The following is an 18,579-nucleotide window of genomic DNA, read 5'->3' on the forward strand; positions in this document are numbered from 1 at the left end:
AAAAGGCAGAAATCATCATAGTTCCATACACATTTACTCTAACTGCCAGAAAACAAATATTAATGATAGTAGGTGCTATTAGTAGCAAAAGACTGTGATTTTACTAAGTCTAGTTGAGGCTTCTTGTACAGTAGTGTTGACACCATTGCATTAGTACTCATGTTTATTTTGGACTCAGAACCATGAAACAATATCCACTCTTTCACTACTAGCCAAAACAATTCATTAAAATATACTGAATGTTCTAATAAATTGTCTACATTCAGCACACAGACAAATTGCAAAGTAATTTGACTGAAATTCAGGGGAAAATAAAGAACTATGCATAGTATTGTGGAAATTAAAAATCACATCTGCTAATTCTTTGTGCATAACAAGAACTTAAATTTGTTAGACTAATTACTTGCTGCACATTATATGCATAAACCTTATTCTAGATTGCTGATTTTTACAACTTACCACCAGGGAAAATTTGTATATCTGCATATTTCATGAAGAAATCAGCACATGAAGAAAGCTCAAAAAATGCTACACATTCCATCCTTATTTAAAAAATAAAAATAAAAAAATAGAGCTTGCTCAAATCATGCTATGTTACAAAAGAAAACCATAGAAAGTAATAGGTTCTGGACAATTTCATTTTCTTTCATAGCACTTAATTTCTAATGAACCCAACAAACTGTTCCAAACAGTTGGATTTTTGTGAGTTCTACATTTATATATGGAAAAAAAAAAAAAAAAAAAAAAAAAAAGTACTGTTCAGCTGAAATGTTTTAAAGTCCTTTTTAGTGACATCTTTAGCTTTATTATTTTCCAGTACTGAGTGATGTCTTTGTCTTGTTAGGGTTAAAAAGCAAATGCTTGTTGTAAAAGATTTCTCACCTTGGGCCTGGGATAGCCAGGACTGGGAAATAAATAAATAAATAAATAAATCCAGAAAATTGAGATTTCAAAATTTTTTGTCTATACGTCCTCAAGTGACCTAAAAAACAAGCTAGTTTAAAAACAAAACAAAACAACAACAACAAAACCACTTCCTTCCAAGACTTAAGGAAATATTAATTAACTACTTATAAAGGAATGACACTTTTTTTTTCTTAATTTTTACTTTTTTTAAAAAATCAGATACTCTTTATAACATGTTTAGTGCTGCTTTGGTCTTTTTGTTTGGTCCTTTGAGTAAAAGAATTCTTCAATCACCCAGAACTATCTAGAAGCCAGAGCCTAGTCATCCAAAAATCAGATGACAGCCATTGATAGTAGAGAAGCCTGGACTATAACCCTTCCTAAATTCTCCATTAGAGATTAGAATATATGCTAGCATTTCTTATATATAGTATTTGCATGCACCTTAACATATTATTTCATAGAATCATAGAATTATTACGGCTGGAAAAGACCTACAAGAATCTGCTCCAGCCATCCCCCTACCACCAATGTCACCCACTAAACCATTTCCCTGAGCACCATGTCCAACCCTTCCTTAAACACTCCCAGGGATGGTGACTCCACCACTTCCCTGGACAACCCGTTCTAATGCCTGCTACTCCTTATGAGAAAAAATATCTCCCAGTTTCCAACCTAAACTTCCCCTGGCACAATGTGAGACCCTCTAGTCCTATCACTGGTTATCTGTGAGACAAGGCTGACCCCGAGGTCCTCACCATTTCCTTTCAGATAGTTGTAAAGAGCAATAAGGTCTCCCCTGAGCCTCTTCTTCTCCAGACTAAACACCCTAAGTTCCCTCAGCCACTCCTCATATGACTAGTGTTCCAGGCCCTTCACCAGCTTCATAGCCCTTCTCTGGACATGCTCCAGGGCCTCCACATCCTTCTAGTGAGGGGCCCAAAACTGAACACAGTATTTGAGGTGTGGCCTCACCAGAGCAGAGTACAAGGGGACGATCACCTCCCTGGTCCTGCTGGCTACACTATTCCTGATACAAGCCAGGATGCTATTGGCCTTCTTGGCCAAACACATTTGTGATTAGCCAAGAAGCAGAGCGCTGGACCCATAGGCAGTATCAAACTCTTTGTCAGACTCTGAGTATTCCTCAGAGTCTGAGTCTCAGAGTGTTCCTCAACTCTTTGATTTACAATATCCCTACCATATTGCTCTGCACTCCTTTCATCTGTACAGCCAGTTAAATGTTTATCAGGTATCCCTGAAGGACCAAGATATATAAAAGATAAAGATATAATATTTTCTTTATAATAATAAGCAAGATTTCTAGGTAGGTAGATTTTAAAAAAGCTACAGAATGGCATATTTTCCGTTTGCTTGTTTTGGTGACAATTCTACTGAGATAAACCAACATATTTATACAACAAATATCTTAATAGGATTGTCAGGGTCCAACATTCATGACTTAGTTCACAGCATCTCCTTGTCATTAGACTCTGCTTCAACATATTAATATCCCTGTGGAAGAGGACTGAAGTTTGTTTTACATGTACATTGATTGGGTCAGGTTATATAGGTCACAGTTAAGAGATGTCACATAAAAGTTGTTATAGCTGTTTTCCTTGGCTCCTTATCTGGTGCAAATTGTAATAACTCTGTTGTCTTTAACTTTTTTTCCCCTGGAACTTAAAACCATTGTTTCAAGAATGCAATGAGAAATTTATATAAATTCATCTTTCATTATGATGTTCCCATTGCTCAGCTCTAACTATTCCTTATGCTGTTTCTGCTCTGTCAATTACAAGCTTTAATATAATTTTTTAAAAGTCTGGTCAAATAGGCACAGTAATACCTTATGATAACAATTTCACTCTTTAATGCTGGAAACTTTGTTTTATTTTTCTCTGTTTATGCAACAGAGAAATCACCAAGTCAACTTGGTAATTTCTGTGTTGCACCACTATAAAAACAGCTGAAGTAAAAATAAGTAAACATAAGTCAAGACAAGTAAAAGAGAAAGAAGAGTGATAAAGATGAGGGTGCATGAAGGGGTAGTTGAGCTCTACCCTCTTTAACAGATATGACCATAAGGAGAAATTTAAATATTAATGAAAATACTTATTTCCCAAAGGCCTAGCCAGCAAAGAATGCTGAAAGAGATAATTTACTAAGCAAAGGAACAGAGTGACTGAAAAATAGATTATCACTGAAGTGTAAAACAAAGGCAGCTGACATTAATAATTAATTGAGGAGGTTTCCTGTGGAGGTTTAGATGAGCTACAGGCACTATGAGTCACCTGACTAGCAGACTGTTATGTTCCCTTTCAGAGAAACTCTTATTAATGTGTACATCCTGTTTGCCTGGTCTGAGTTACCTGGAAGGAAGTAAAATCCTAATTGGGAATTTTTATCTGTATTGAAAGCTGTACCTGCTGTGCTGTATAAATGAAAGCTGACAAGTTACATGTTTAGTTTGTTGCAGGAATAACTACTGGCACCTAAATAGAAGATGTCATCTTGTTCTCACACTGTGTTTCTCTATACATGTATGCATACATGCTTGTCCTTATATACAGAGGAAGGACTGCCAAAGTATGTTACAACTGGAGATGCTCGGAGAACAGCTGAATTGATATGATACAGCAAGAACCACCTCTTAAACTATGAAATTATTATTATTATTTTTTCCCCACAACAAATGTGTTGAGATTTGCCTCTGCTTATTTACTGTGAATATACTGTGAACACACAGTATAGGTCCCCAAAAACAGGAGCTGTGGCATGTAACTAAACTGATTGTAATCTGAAGGCATCTTATTGTCCCCAAAATTGGTTTAATAGGGGAAAAAAAGCCACACTTTTCTTTGTTACCTTTCATTGTTCTGCTCTTGAGGATTGCTCTTACAGTTGCAGATCACAGGCAAAAGGGGCTGAAGGTTCCTTGAGCTCCAAGAAGAGGATCTCAAAGATTTCCTAAATACATACAGCTAAGTGTAGGAAATGAACTTATGTTTGCAACAATGTTTTTCAAATCAAAGACCAGTAATACACTTATGTCCATACAAGACCATCTGAAAATCCAATTTTGGATGGAGTTTCTGTTATGGTTATTGAAATTATCAAAGTGATAACTAAGAACACAATGATCAAACATGCAATGTGCAAAGGTGTATGTGCTAAGTATGGGACAGATAGGAAACAAAAATGTGAGGAGTGGTGGAGAGAGATAAGTATGAGTAATCTCTTTTGTATAAAAGGTGTTTGTTTAAAATATAATGGTAGATTCTTTGTATATTGAATAAACAGGAAGAAACTGGAACCTATTTCAACACAATTTGCAAGTGGTAAAAATGCATGAATTTTCTTAAAGAAAATTATTTTTTTTAGTGCTGAGCTTTCTAAAATGCTGTATACCAAATATCAACATATTGCTTTCAGGAAAAGAAGGACACATGCCAAGCTATATACTTCAAATATGTTTGGTGTGAAAGATATGTGTTCTATGTGTTTTGGAAATTCAAATCTGCAATATACAGCTTTGGAGTGATAACCATGCACAATATCCAAAGAACTACCAAAGAAATTTCAGCTATTAATACAGGTAACTACTGGAACAATATCCCTCCGAGTATCTGTCAGATTACCTGCCCTTTTACATAGAGAGTTCTTCTGAATTACACTTTTAATTGCATTAAGACCAGCTTTGTCTTTTGAATTGCTTACCATATTATTGCAAGACATTTTTAATTTTCTTGACAAAAATTTGCCTTTGTCTCACTAGGCTAAGCTTTAATGAAGAAGCATCAACAAAGCTAACAGTTGCACAAAGAGGGACCGAAGACCTTTGTGACCAATGATGTGGTTGTCATGGAAACTGTTTCTGTTTCTGTCACTCACCGGGAGCCTTTCAGGTAAATCAAGACAAAACCAAGAAAAATCTGCTTATTATTTGAAGATTTTTAGCTGCAAACAGACATAGGAATATGTAAAAGCATGCCAGAGATAACGTCATTACTAAAACTACGTGCCTAAGTGGTGAAATTGTAAAAAAAATATATTAACGGATTTAAAAATGCTGTCCATCTGCCTTTAATTCATAGGTAAATCTGAATAACATTAAAATAGACAAAAGCTAAGTATCTTACTTGAAAAAGAAATACTAACTTTATTATTAAAAAGAAAAAAAAGAAGAAAAAGAAAGAAAAAATGATTAATTAGGACAGTGTTTTCCTAAAGACTAACAGGTGTAGAAAGCTTCACATTGGGATTTGTGAATTCTTAACCATGTTCAAGTTTTAGAAACTAATTATTAGGTTGTTTTGTTAATACTGTGAATGTTTTATTGATCATTCTGATTTTTGTCTGTCTAATAAGTGTATTTCTTCTTCTCATGGCATTAACTTGGTTGACTTTATCTTTGGTAGTAACAAAACGAGTTAATCAATATTCACTTAGACTTCTCGTATGGGAATTTTTGCAATTTGATAACATATAGTCTCCAATTGATCTTTTTTTTTTTTTTTTTTTTTTTACCATATGATTTTCATAATGCTACATTATGATTTTCATAATGCTCCCTGTCAGTTAAGTTATTCTTTTCTCAAATTCTCCCTAAATTTATCATTTTTGTGTCATCACAGGATCAAATCTTGTTTGACAATATTCAGTGAAATTATATATTTGAGTTTGTTATAATACTGTGATACTGGAGACACAAATTTACAGAACTGCCTATGGATATTCCTTGAATGTATGTCCGTTGGAAGCATATATAAAATGGTCAAATCTAATCTGGTTTTCCTAATGTAGCTTCATTATATTGTGTTATCTAAACCATTTTCCTTTATCACTCCCGAACAAGGAGTGTTCTTCTCTTTTGTCCTGCATTATCAGGCATGTTTGTCAATATTTGTATTTTGGTGGTTCTATAAGAAGAGTGTTAAAAGCAACCATATTAAAATGTAATTTTATTTTTCTTAAGTTGAAAATTGCATTTTTATTGTTAGAATTTCCAAAAATTTTTATGCAAAATTCAAAAAAAAAATCAGAAATTAAAATCTAGAATTTCTGCTTATGAGTTATGTCTTTAACTTTGAAAACTGAGTGAAGTCAATGTCTGGCAGCAGGTATTAGAGTGATATTAGTGTACCCGAGAAACATTCTGTTTCTCAGAAATCTTCTTGCTCTCAAATGCAGTAGAGTAGTAAAGTAGTATAGTTTGCTCCAAACAGAATTATCTAAATCTATACTATAGCATTTTGCAAAATTTATATGACACATTTCATATGATGGCACTTTCACATACTAAAATTGCAAATGCATGAAGAAGTTTCAGTTGTTTATGTCAACCACTGCTTAGGTAGATATATTAAACCAACATTTTGCACAGGTTTTACAGCATTAGTAGTGACCTTTTCTAATACAACATTAAAATATGTAACTACTTTGGAACTTAAAGTCAGTATTTACAGATGTATTTTATTCAAATAACATTAATGTCCTGAAATGTCTTTCCAGTCATTCAGCACAATGTTTAAAATTAAATGACTATTACTCTCATCTGTTTATTTGCTACTTATACCTGACAGTTATAGATTGTATTCTTCTTTATATGTTTCATTTTGTCTTGTGATTCTTTAAGATTCCTAAAGGTTTATTCCATATTAATGGAGTAAATTTAGACTCCTGTAAGAAATCATTTTAAACTACAGTACCTATTTTTACATGTTGAGGTTCCTAAAATGTATGTTGTAGCACATATATTTCTCTCATACACAACAATATTTTTAAAATAATTTTAGTTGTAATAATCACTCATTAGAACATTTAATGCTATAGAGCTGAAAGATAAATAAATTGGATTCAAAGGTATTTTAATTAACTTGTCAATGTACCTGGTAATTTACTTTTTCTGTACTTTTCACATTTTATTACATAATTCTGCATTTATAGCTGCTTTTGTATTGCAGCACTCACTAGAATATGTTTACAACAGTAAATAGTTCCTACCGTTGATGCAGCCTAGTAAGTTAGATGCCTGAATGCACTGTTCTTAAAGAGCAATAGATATTGATGCTGTTTCAGTAAGATAAAATTCATTTAATTCCTGTTGTTTTGGGCTATGTTAAAATTCAGTACTTATCCATTAAATCATCAGATCATGGGATCATTCTTATCGGCAGACTGTTTGGAAGAGAGTACTACACTATTGTATTGATTTTGCAGTGTTGAGGGAAATCATCCAAGTAAAGGAAGATGACCTCTGTGGTTTGTGTTGACTCTATTTTTATATTATTTTTATTTTAATGCTGACCCAGGTATTTTGGGCTTTGCTTATGTATGAATATTTGCAAGTGTGCTTAAGCTGTATCAAAATGAATTGTGGGTGGAGAAAAAGTATATTTTCTGACTACCAGACTGAGGACCAAATTATGTCTCATTCAAATTTGATTGTTTTAGTGTAAATAACAGTAAAGCTCATGGTTATACACTTACATTCTGAGAATTTTAACATTTATGAAGTGTCAATAATTAACACATGCAAAGAAACTCTCAAAATTGATAATATGTGGCTTCTTTTCTTATGGCAGACAATTCATTTCAAGCCAAATTTGAGCTGAAGAGGAATTAAGATGTTATTTTAGGCCTAGGGCCTGCTTTATTCCTGAACAGACAGCTGGGGTAAAATATGCTTTTCTTTTTTCCTCCTTATGAGGTTTTCCTGTAGGGAAAGACCTCCAGCTGTAACAGAATAGGTTACCAAAGATAGACTGTTAATCTGAAATTCAGAGGGGCCTTATGTAACTGATTCACTTAGAGTAATACTTGAAGTGAGTTCAGATGTGGCCATCTTAAATTTAAAAACAAGATAGATAATTTAACTTGTTGGTAGTAGTCAGCTTTCTTGAGTTATTGCTGAGTTACTGAATTATCTATATATAATTATACATTTTATGTATATGTTCAGGACAGTTAAACTGGAATAACAACAGCTGACAGGTGTCTATTGACTTTTCAGTAGCACAGAATACCACAGTGTGGCATTGACGGTTTTTCCTTCTGGACGATGTGTTTGCCTGTGTGTTCCTGTTGTGTAGTCGTGACATTATGATTCAGACTGCACTGTCCTATGTACAACAGGACTAGAGTTATGTTCTCAGGGTTTTACTGGCCTCATTCCTTTGGATCATTTTGCAATTTGCTTTTATGTGTATAGTAAATGTTATTAATTTTATTTTATTTTATTTTATTTTATTTTATTTTATTTTATTTTATTTTATTTTATTTTATTTTATTTTATTTTATTTATTTATTTTGGCTAGAGATGTCAAGGTTTCCTTGTACTTATTTCTCAGAGAACCTGGAATTGAATATTGCTGAAAGACATTGTTTTAAAGCAGCCCACCCTGAATTTGCAATGAGAAAAATGGGTATGTTTCTCTGTGTTTCAGGAAGAAGATAAATGTTTTTTATAACAGAATAAGATCACTTCAGATTATCAGCTAACAGTTAATAGAAAAATGAAGACATTGACTTTTATTTGCAGATGTAAGACACTTGACAAAAGCCAGCTTGACAGTAGGGCTCCCTGTCATTCTTTTTAATAACTTTTGCTGCCTGTGACAAGACACTTCAAATTTTAAATACATGTTAAAGAGTACATAATAGATTGAGTGGCATTTGTAGAGTTCTGATTCTGTTTTAATCTGACATATATTCCTTATGCCTTTTTATTCCCTTGCTCATTTATCTACTTCTAATGTGTTATCACCTGCTGCATGTTAATCAGGTCAAATAGATACTCATTTTCTCTGTAAGACTTTATAATTCATGACATCAATGAAATTATAGGTATAATGAAAGTAGCAAGGACTAGGAAGATAGAAGCAGTATCTCTGAGACTCAGTGGTCATTGCTCATAGAGCCAAGTGGGTTAACTCTTGTCCTTAAACCTCATCTTTATGTACTATTCATTTCTCTCCACATAAAACATTCTTACTACCAGGCAAAAACTCCCTGACTAGTAATTTTTTCTTTCTATCTCTCAGTATGGTGCTCAAAATTAAAAACAGCATGACTTTTTCTGAACAGTTGCTTGCTAGAATACAACATGAATGGACACTTACCAAAATGCTCTTAAGTAAGACAGCATATGTGGAACAAACACAAGTGTCCTGTCTATTTTTGACCTACAGCTGGCAGTAAGTTGAGGTGCTTCTAGTCTTTTATTATGACCATTTCTCGCCAGCTGGCTACTTGGAGGCTTTCAGGAATTGTCTCTGTCATCTGCACTTATCAGCATCCAAAATACATCTCAAACCTGCTCAATATGTGACCTTCAGAATTCCAACAGCCATTGCCAGGATTAAAATTCATAGCCTAAGGTTCATGAACTCATTAAGCAAACCATATAAAGTATGCATACTACTAATGAGTGCCAGGGCTATTTCTCATTTTTATTCCTCCCCCTATTTGACAACATCCTTCTTTCCTCAAAACAGACAGTATACAAAAGGTTGCTTTTCTGCCAAATGAATGACAAACACATGAATGACTAGTGTTTATTATTGATAAGCCTATGCAATTACCGGTCTTCTTTCTCCCTCTCCCTTCCCCAGCCCCAAACTGATGACAGTATAGCAAATAGCATGCAGCTGTGTCACCTTTGACAGCTGAGCACAAAAGCCTGGAGACAGAGCTCTAGATAAGTACTGGAGTTTGGGGATGTTCAACTTCTTGGAGTTCCAGGTAAAATGGAAAAGTCAAAATACACTTCACCCTTCTACTGCCCACCCAGAAATACCATCCTCACAGACAGTATGAAGCAAGAGAAGAAACGACTAGTTGCAATGCTGAAATATAATGTAGACTGCTACTGTCTCATTTCTGGATTCAACATTTGATTGAATTGGGGTGGGAAGCACTAATCTTCTGAACGTAACACTCTGTATAATTCTTAATTAAAAAGAAGAATTAAAAGGTTAAAAAAAAAAAAATTACTCTTGCCAGAATCCAGTGTGTTTAATGTTAAGCAATCAGGAGCATTAAAAGCTGAAAAAGTTGTGGTTGTGAAAAGAAACTCTTTGAGTATGCACATAAGGAAGTGCTTTTATGAGCAACCCTTCAGCTTGTTTGCATAGATTTGGAAGGGAGTTCAGGTGTTGTAGTTGTTGTTGTTTATTTGTTTTTGTTTTGTTTTCAATTAAAAAAATATAAACTATTTCAGTTTTTATACCTACTTGGGTCTATGCAATGATATGCAATCATATACTAATACGGTGATATCATAGAATATCCTGAGTTGGAAGGGACCCACAAAGATCATTGGGTCCGACTCCTGGCTCCACACAGAACCACCCAAAAATCTGACCATGTGTCTGAGAGCGTTGTCCAAACTCTTCTTGAACTCCAGGAGTTTTGCTGTTATGATTACTTTCCTGGGAAAAAGGAAGTGCCAACCACCTTCTCAGTGAAGGACCTTTTAACATTCAACCTGAACTTCCCCTGTCTCAACTCCATGCCATTCCCTCAGGTCCTGTCAGTGCTCACCAGAAAGAAGAGATCAGTGCCTGCCCCACCCCTCCCCTCGTGAGGAAGCTGCGGGCTGCCACGAGGTTTCCTCTTGGTCTCCTCTTCTCTAGGCTGAACAAACCAAGGGATCTCAGCTACTCTTCATATGTTTGCCTTCTAGGTCTTTCACCATCTTTGTAGCCCTCCTTTGGACACTGTTTTTTGTGTTTTTTTTTTTTTTTTTTTTGTCCTTTTTATATTGTAGTGCTCAAAACAATGTTCAAGGTTGCCCCTTCCCAGGTACAGAATCCCACATTTGCTCTTGTTAAACTTAATGCAGTTGGTTAGTGTCCAGTCCTCTAATTTATAAAAATCTCACTGCAAGGCCTCTCTGCCCTTGACGGAGTCAACTGTTCCTCCCATTTAGTGTCATCTGTAAACTTACTTAGTATACTGTCCTGGTTTCAGTTAGAACAGAATTTTCTTCCTAGTAGCTGGTGGAATGCTGTGTTTTGGCTTAGGATGAGAAGAGTGCTGATAACACCCCGATGTTTTAATTGTTGCAGAGCAGTGCTTATACCAAGACAAGGACATCTCAGCCTTTTGCTCTGTCCTGCCAACAGGCAGGCTGGGGGGTGCAGTAAGAGCTGGGAGGGGACAGACCCAGGACAGGTGACCCAAACTAGCCAAAGGGGTAGTCCATACCATCTGACATCATGCTAAACAATATATAGGGGTGGCTAGCCGGGGGAGGGGGCCGGATTGCTCGGGGTTAGTCTGGGCATCGGTCAGCGGGTGGTGAGCAATTGCATTGTGCATCACTTGTTTGTACATATTATTAGTAGTAGTACTATTATCACCATTGTATTATTATTATTATTATTGTTATTATTGTTATTGTTATTTTCCTGTCTTATTAAACTGTCTTTATCTCAACTCACGGGCTTCACTTTCCATTTCTCTCCCCCGTCCCAGAGAAGGAGGGGGAGGGTGAGCGAACAGCTGCGTGGTGTTTAGCTGCCGGCTGGGTTAAACCATGACATATACCTTCAATAGGACCTTCTGAAGAGCCTATTACCATCCATCATAACACACCAGTCACAATATGTGAAATATAGTGCTTCAACTTGCACGATACTAAATACTAAGGAACAGTAGATGCTTTACTTTTAGCATGGAAGTAATTGATGTGCTAGGTCTATCCAGAACTGAGTCCATGGTAAATGTGAAAAATATTTAGAATCAGAAAAAAAAAAAAATCATGTATACAATAAATAATTGATTAATATTTCATCACATAAGGGTAGCAATACATCCACTAGTATCACCATCATACTAGAATTTAATTACCTACCTAACTATACTTTTTCAACTTATTACAGTTAAGTTAGTTAAAAAGCTTCAACCTCCTAGCAAGCTCTTATCAATCATACAGACAACTGTGGAACAGGTACTTAGATTAGCACCAATTTGGAACTGGGATGACAAATCTTTCTCCAGAAGAATTTTTTGGTATTTACTGAAAAAAAAATAGATTACAGTGATGTTATTGTTACTATCAACCTGGAGAAACCATAATCTCCACATCTATCCTTATTTTTGCATTTTCTCTTATGTGGTGGATATGTCTTAGTGTGACAAGCTGTTTATGTATCTTGTTTAGTCTGTTTAGTCTGACACTTTCACAGTATTTTCTGTTGCATTAGATGTGATATTAAATCACATGCTTTTTACTGATAGGACATAATGAAGCAATGTTGTTGTGTTGTTGTGTTAAAAATAATAGTTTTGCCTTGTATTCTCACAATTTACACAGAAATATCTATTGATTTCAAGATTACATCATACGATAAAGACTCTCCTCCTCCTCTTATTTTTGGAATGATATTGGAGATGACAAAGTATTTGAATTCAATCCTGATGTGAAATCCTGGACTGAAAAATGTCAGTCAGTATTACCTATTTACAGTGGTTTCAATTAATGTGTTTGTTCATCCCTCTCCATCTTTGTGGTTAAAATATTAAAGACTAAATCTCTTCTAACTTCAAAAGTCCATCATTTGAAGCTAAAGATACTTAACATCTTTAGCATTGATATAAGCTAACGTGTATATTAGAGTAAAATCAAGAAAGAGACTTTCAGTTATTCAGTTTTTCTTGTTGTTTTACTTTTTTGCCTGATTTTTTTATTTTTACTTCTTAAAGGAAAAAAAAAAAAAAAAAAAAAAAAAAAAAGCAGCTTGTTTATTTTTATGGGCTAAGATGTTAAGATAATGGCCTAATAGGAAAATAATGTTATTAAAGCTATTAGAGCATCTTTTAAAATAGTGCTAGTGGGGTGAATTCTGTTGTCAAGAAGTTGTCATGAAACCTCATGATCCGATGTCATGCAGAACCTCATGTTACACAAAATATCAACCATCAACAGGCCCTCATTCATCTAATCTAATTTATATGTTTAAACTGAAATGTCTAAAAGTATAATGTCTCTTCTCCCCTGTATAGTCAATGGACAGAGATAGCCACTACGGCAGCTAAACACATCTGTATCTGAATTGCTATGATATTAAATTTTCATAGTAATGGCAGACATGAAAAAATCAAAAATAAATAAATCTAAGGTAGTGCATTTCCGCACTGTACCTTCAAAACTTTTATAATAACAATGAAAGCTTTGACTGAGGAGGAATGAACAGTTTTGTGTGCTGGGTCATTCAGAAGTGTCCAGACAGTGAGTCCTCTCCTCATCCTGGCTGTTAGATGGCTCAGTGTAGTCAGGCAAGTGTTATGGAAAATGCCCTGGCCATGGGGTGCCAGAAAAATATCATCAACCCTCAGGCAGCTTCCCTACTCTGAGAAATCTTTAGAAAAAACAGTGGGTGGTAAATTGTATTATTTCCTCCTGAGCACAATCCGTAACTTTTTCCTTACACCCAGCACCTCCAATTACCGTATGAGGAAAGGTCATTAAAAAAGGCTCACACAGTTAAATTTAACAGAACAATTTGGCTACTAGAACAGTCAATCGGATCCATTTGATAAATGTAGCTTTTTTTTTTTTTTTTTTTTTTTTTCACCCCAAAGTAATTTTCAAGTTTGTAGCTGATGTAAAACAAGGTCAAAGAGTCTGCGTAGAGACTGACTTATCATCACTAGAACAAACCACCAAATCTTTCTCTCAGGTAGAGTGTAAAATGTTTGCCCTCAGCCAGAAGCTCAGCTGAACAAGACCATGGAGGATAGCATTTCAGCTGTATGCAGCACAGTGAAAGATGGCATATGCCAACTTAAAGTCACCACTAAGGATACACTGGTTTAATTCATAAATTCTCCTACTGCCATCCAGCAGGATGTTAAAAGTAGTTCTTTAGTATTTTCACCAAATATTTAATGTCTTTTCTAACTACTGCTGTGAGCAGCACTCCACCAGAAGTCCTCATCCCAGGAATCTCTGCTACTTTTATTTACAATACTGGAAATTAAGCCGTTGTGCAACATATTGCCACAGTGATAAGCTTTTTGCAGGAATATTTGTAATAGGTTTTTGTAATAGGCTTTCAAAAGTAATTCATTGTGTGAAATGGTCATCATTTTCCCTAAGTGTACTTCTACATAACTGGTGCTCATGATTAGAAGTAAAACCAGTAACACTGGGTAGTGGGCCTCAACAAGCAACTGAGCCTGTTTCTCTTTCCTCTAGTGCCAGACTTATACAAGGAGTAGTTATCTCATAATACAGAATAATTTCCATTTTCAGTGTGGCATTTAACAATATCACAAATACAAAATAAAATTAGTCATTAACTTCATTTCAAAAAGTCATTAGAGGCTAGAAAAATGTTTTTTTAAGCACTGCCCTGGCCTTTCCTAATAGGAATGCAATGAAAAGGCAGTGAAACCTTTTAAATGATGACAAATTCATCTTTGAAATTAGATAAGAGTTTTCTAGTAATGAGGTTAAAACAATATTGGAACAGCTCTACCAGGAGAGCTTGTGGATATAACAATACTTCAAGTCAGAAAGTAAAATTAAATATCTTCAAAAAACAAGTGTTTTATCAAGTTTCTAATATAAAATCCATGGAGGATGTGGGTGAATGTGTATGTCTTTATGTGCTTTTGTTGGAACAGAATACTAATGGGTTTTCTCCCTTTTAAATAATTTTGGATGTCATTAATACCTATGGACTTTTTTTTATCCTTTTGTGGGGGGGTGGGGGTAGAGGTGGGTGGAATCGTGGGGTAGATTTTACTGAGAACATGGGAAGCTCTGTATTCGTTTCTTCCACAGAGCTGGTCAGATGTTTTCCAATGTGATATCAATTTATCAGATTAGAAGTGATCATGAATCTTTCTGGTTTTACTGCGATACAACCAGAAGAGCAAGATAGAACAACCAGATTGTTGGTTCACATCCAGCTTCTGTTTCAAGCACCAGCAGCTAGTGCTTTTAACCCTAAGAAACGCTAAACTCAAACCTTCTTAGTAATCCAGTTTACATGTTGCCTCCATTGTATAAAAATACATCATGGCTGTATGGAAAACCTTATTTCTTCTTTTGATCATTTTAGCCCTAAATAACTGATAGAAATACTATGTCATCTGAGTCTTAGAAAAAAAGAAACTGTATGTTTGTTTTTTTTTTGAACTATTTCTTTTTCTCACTGCTCAATTCCAACAACATTTGATAGGAAGCATATTATTATAAAAGTTCCTCGTTTCTTTCAGACTGCGAGACTTACTACTTTTCTTTGGTTAAACTTTCCACTCAGGCCTCTTCAGACAGTATACTGCCAAGGGAAAACTTGAGTTTTTATTTAGTATCGTCAAGCATATCTGGTTACAACAAGAGAATGAGCTATCAAATCACAATTACAGGTCACACTTTTCAGTTAAATGAAACCTCTCAACTCTTCAAATGGGAAAGATTGTTGTAGCAAATAATATTACAAAGACTCAGTGGGGGAATTCAAATTGTTACATTGAACTGAATAAATCTAGATAATAAAAAATAGAAATTCATTTAAATTTTGAAAAAAAAAAAAAAGAAAACAACAACAACAACAACAACAAAAACACAAAGCCAAAACAAAGCAAAAACATCTGTTATCAATGTTATTATCAAGGAACCTGTATAAAACACCTTCAAAAATGATCCAAGGAGCTAAATTCATTGTTCTATTGGAATGGAAAGTCATGTACTTATTCAAGTTATAGACTTTCTGCAATAATACAATTTTCTTCACACTGCTTAAATCCACAACTTCTTTGTATATGATAATTACACATGTAGTAATTGTGTTGAGGCAGTGATCAAATAACCTGTGTCCTTGCAAATATTCTCTGTCCCCAGTGTGCTAACAATCTTTTTTCTTCCGTATGTGCCCATCTGAGTAGTGGAAGTGGGTTCAACTGAGAGCATTCTTGTATAATACAAACTTAAAGTTTTTTGCCTATATCATACAAATATACAAATATATCATATATCATATATATCAGAATTCTTCATGTGTTAAAAAAAAAAAAAAAAAAAAAAAAAAAAAAAAAAAAAAGCAGGTGCAATTTTGTTTTTCTCTTTGTTTATAAAGTAAAAGGTTTTACCACCATTTGGAAATACAGCTCCTTTCTGAAGCCACCCCACCTGGGTCGTATTTGCAAAAACTACTAAATTATGTAAGAATAAATTTTGTAAGTTTCTCCACAGTGGAGGCAAGCTGGCTGATGTGGAGCAGACACATATCAGATACAAAATACACTCTGTAAGTATGGGAACACATGAACATGTGTAGCTATCAGGGAATCTTGCTTTTCCCAACTTAAAAATGCACTTGTCAACTCTATAGCTGTCTTTGTTTAAATTGCAGCTAGCAGTTTAGTGAAAGCAATTTCTTAACTGTAGTGTAACTAAACCTCTATCCTGAACTGAATGAAAATGAAGTGTGAAAAATAAATATCTCATCTGACAGAAAGTATGAAATGTTCATCTATTGTTCAGTGCTAAGGCTGTGGGAAGCAGAGTTTATTGAGCCCTGTACAGCACCATGACTGGTAACTGCTTTGCTCAGTGGACTGTTTTGATAGGTAGTTTTTTTCCTATTAAGTGCAGTAGCATGAAAATGCTGATAACACTGAAGAACATATCCTGAGATTTTGGCTTTTATTCAGCATGGCTAGCTGTGCTATGTACTGAGGCCACTTTCTGTAGTGGTTTTAGTTTATTTCATTGGATTTATTAACCTTAATGTTGAGTATTCGAGTACAAAAGCTTTAGCTACTGTTCTGTTAAATACTTCATCAGAGTTGGTTTTGGCTGTGTTTTGCATGTATTATGTATTTATGTGTTGGGGAGAGGGAGGGAATTTCGTAAAAAAAAAAATAAATAAATAAAATAAATAAATAAATAAAGAAGGCAAAAAATTCAGCACCGCACCACGAAAGCCATAGCAATTCATAAATTCCAAGGTGCTGTTGATGTCCACCATGATGTGAACCCTGTGATGGGTGCACCATAACCTCTTCTTCTAGTGTTTAACTTAATGTGCTGTGCAACTGTGAAAAGGAATGTTTTAGTCATGACATTATAGGTAGTACCAATTTAGCTCAGTGCAAAGTTGTAGGTGGTTTGCTATGTCTGACCACACAGCCATTAACAGTATCATTTTTGCTCAGCACAGAGTTGCAAGTGATAGTATTTAAACTCCCTCTAAAACAGTAAATGATTGCATTCTAATCTTATCCAGGAAGGCAGTTGAAGACAGGTATTATGAGCCTGTGATTTAAGCCACTCAAGTAAGTAAAGAATATATAATCTCTCTCACCATTTGCAACATGATGCAGCATCACTGAAATTTAGCATTGATTTTTAAAGTGATTAAAAAAGAACAATGGATCAGCAGATTTCTGAAGCAAAGATTAGTATATTAATAAATACTTCCTTATATTTGCAAAAGCATAATTTAATAGTTCCACATCCTTATCTGGAGATGTCTGTTTTTCTCTGAGGTGGAAGTTACTCTTACATGAGGTGTTTAGTCTAGATGACTAAAGCAAGTGATGTAAATAGTCCCTAGCTCTCCAACTATTCACTTGCAATTGAAGTACTAACCTGTTCAAAAAGTAAAAAATGGAAAACCTCTCAAAAAGACTTAGAGTGCAAAATACACAATAGGAAGTAGAAAAAGGTTATACTGAACTAGTAGAGTACAGAAAAGAATAGTTTTGCCTTGTAACTAATTTGAGATATAAGGTTTGTTATCATCTGTTCTAAATCTATTTATGTCAAAGATAGGCAGAGGGGGAAAAGTGAAATCTTCTTAATCTCTTAAAAAGAAAAAGGGGAAAAGTGAAATCTCTTAATCTTCTGCAACTACATCAAACCCATCCTGATCTGGTGACCTGGGGGTGAGGTTAATAAGTACATATTTAATCTTTATAGAAGTAACATTTAATTAGATTTCTATAATATAAAAGAATAATTAAATTTAGCTCAAAATAATTATAGTTCAAAATAGCATATTTTTCTGTTTTAGTTTATTTTTCTTCACTAAATTCTTGTTGTTTAATCATTTCAAATAGAATATCAAGAAATTACATTTTTTTTTTTAATTTGTCAAACTGTTCTTAACACTTCTTGATAGTTAATGTGCTGTGTTGATTTTATTGCTTTAATATGTTTCACCATTCATAAAATGGTTAAAGAAAAAAATAGGTAAATTCATGAGTGTGAGAATTAAGCTAAACTGAAGATAGTAGACGCCATCATTTCAATGATGATTTGTCAAATTATTTCTCTTGGGTGAATGTTTGAATAACTCTGGAAAAAAAAATCAACAAAGCTGGTATTAAAAAGGAAAAGAAGTATACGGAATAAAAAGTTAGTTTCTCATTTTTTATTTTTGTCCCTGTAGTAAAGTCTAATAGCATTTACAAATCAATTATTCTGATTATTTTAAATAATCTTTAAGACCCTTTTCAATTAACAGTGTTGTCATTCAATAAAATATCGTCATGTTGCAGAGTTTCAGAAAATATTATTTGACCACACTAGTTTTGTGATTTGTAGAAATACCCAACAACACACTGTGGATGGAGTATAACACATCTATTTTAACAATGTAAAATCTTGATCAGTGAACTCAGCTTTAAATTAGTAATCCAGTAATGTTT

At 34.4% G+C, this 18,579-nt stretch overlaps 1 protein-coding gene across 5 annotated transcripts in view; it reads left to right on the plus strand.

Moving 5' to 3' along the window:
- CNTN5 (contactin 5) overlaps positions 1 to 18,579 on the plus strand; it is a gene marked incomplete at its 3' end in the record, with an annotated part of 695,558 nt that overhangs the window by 297,105 nt on the left and 379,874 nt on the right. For all 5 annotated transcript variants that reach the window (XM_084491417.1, XM_084491418.1, XM_084491419.1 and 2 more), the window contains one exon: positions 4,685 to 4,814. In XM_084491417.1, coding sequence (XP_084347543.1) covers positions 4,757 to 4,814 — 58 coding nt within the window. In that variant the 5' untranslated portion in view covers positions 4,685 to 4,756. The remainder of the gene's footprint in view (positions 1 to 4,684; positions 4,815 to 18,579) is intronic.

This window comes from Aythya ferina (genome assembly GCF_964211825.1).
Source record: "Aythya ferina genome assembly, chromosome: 1".
NCBI lineage: Eukaryota > Metazoa > Chordata > Aves > Anseriformes > Anatidae > Aythya > Aythya ferina.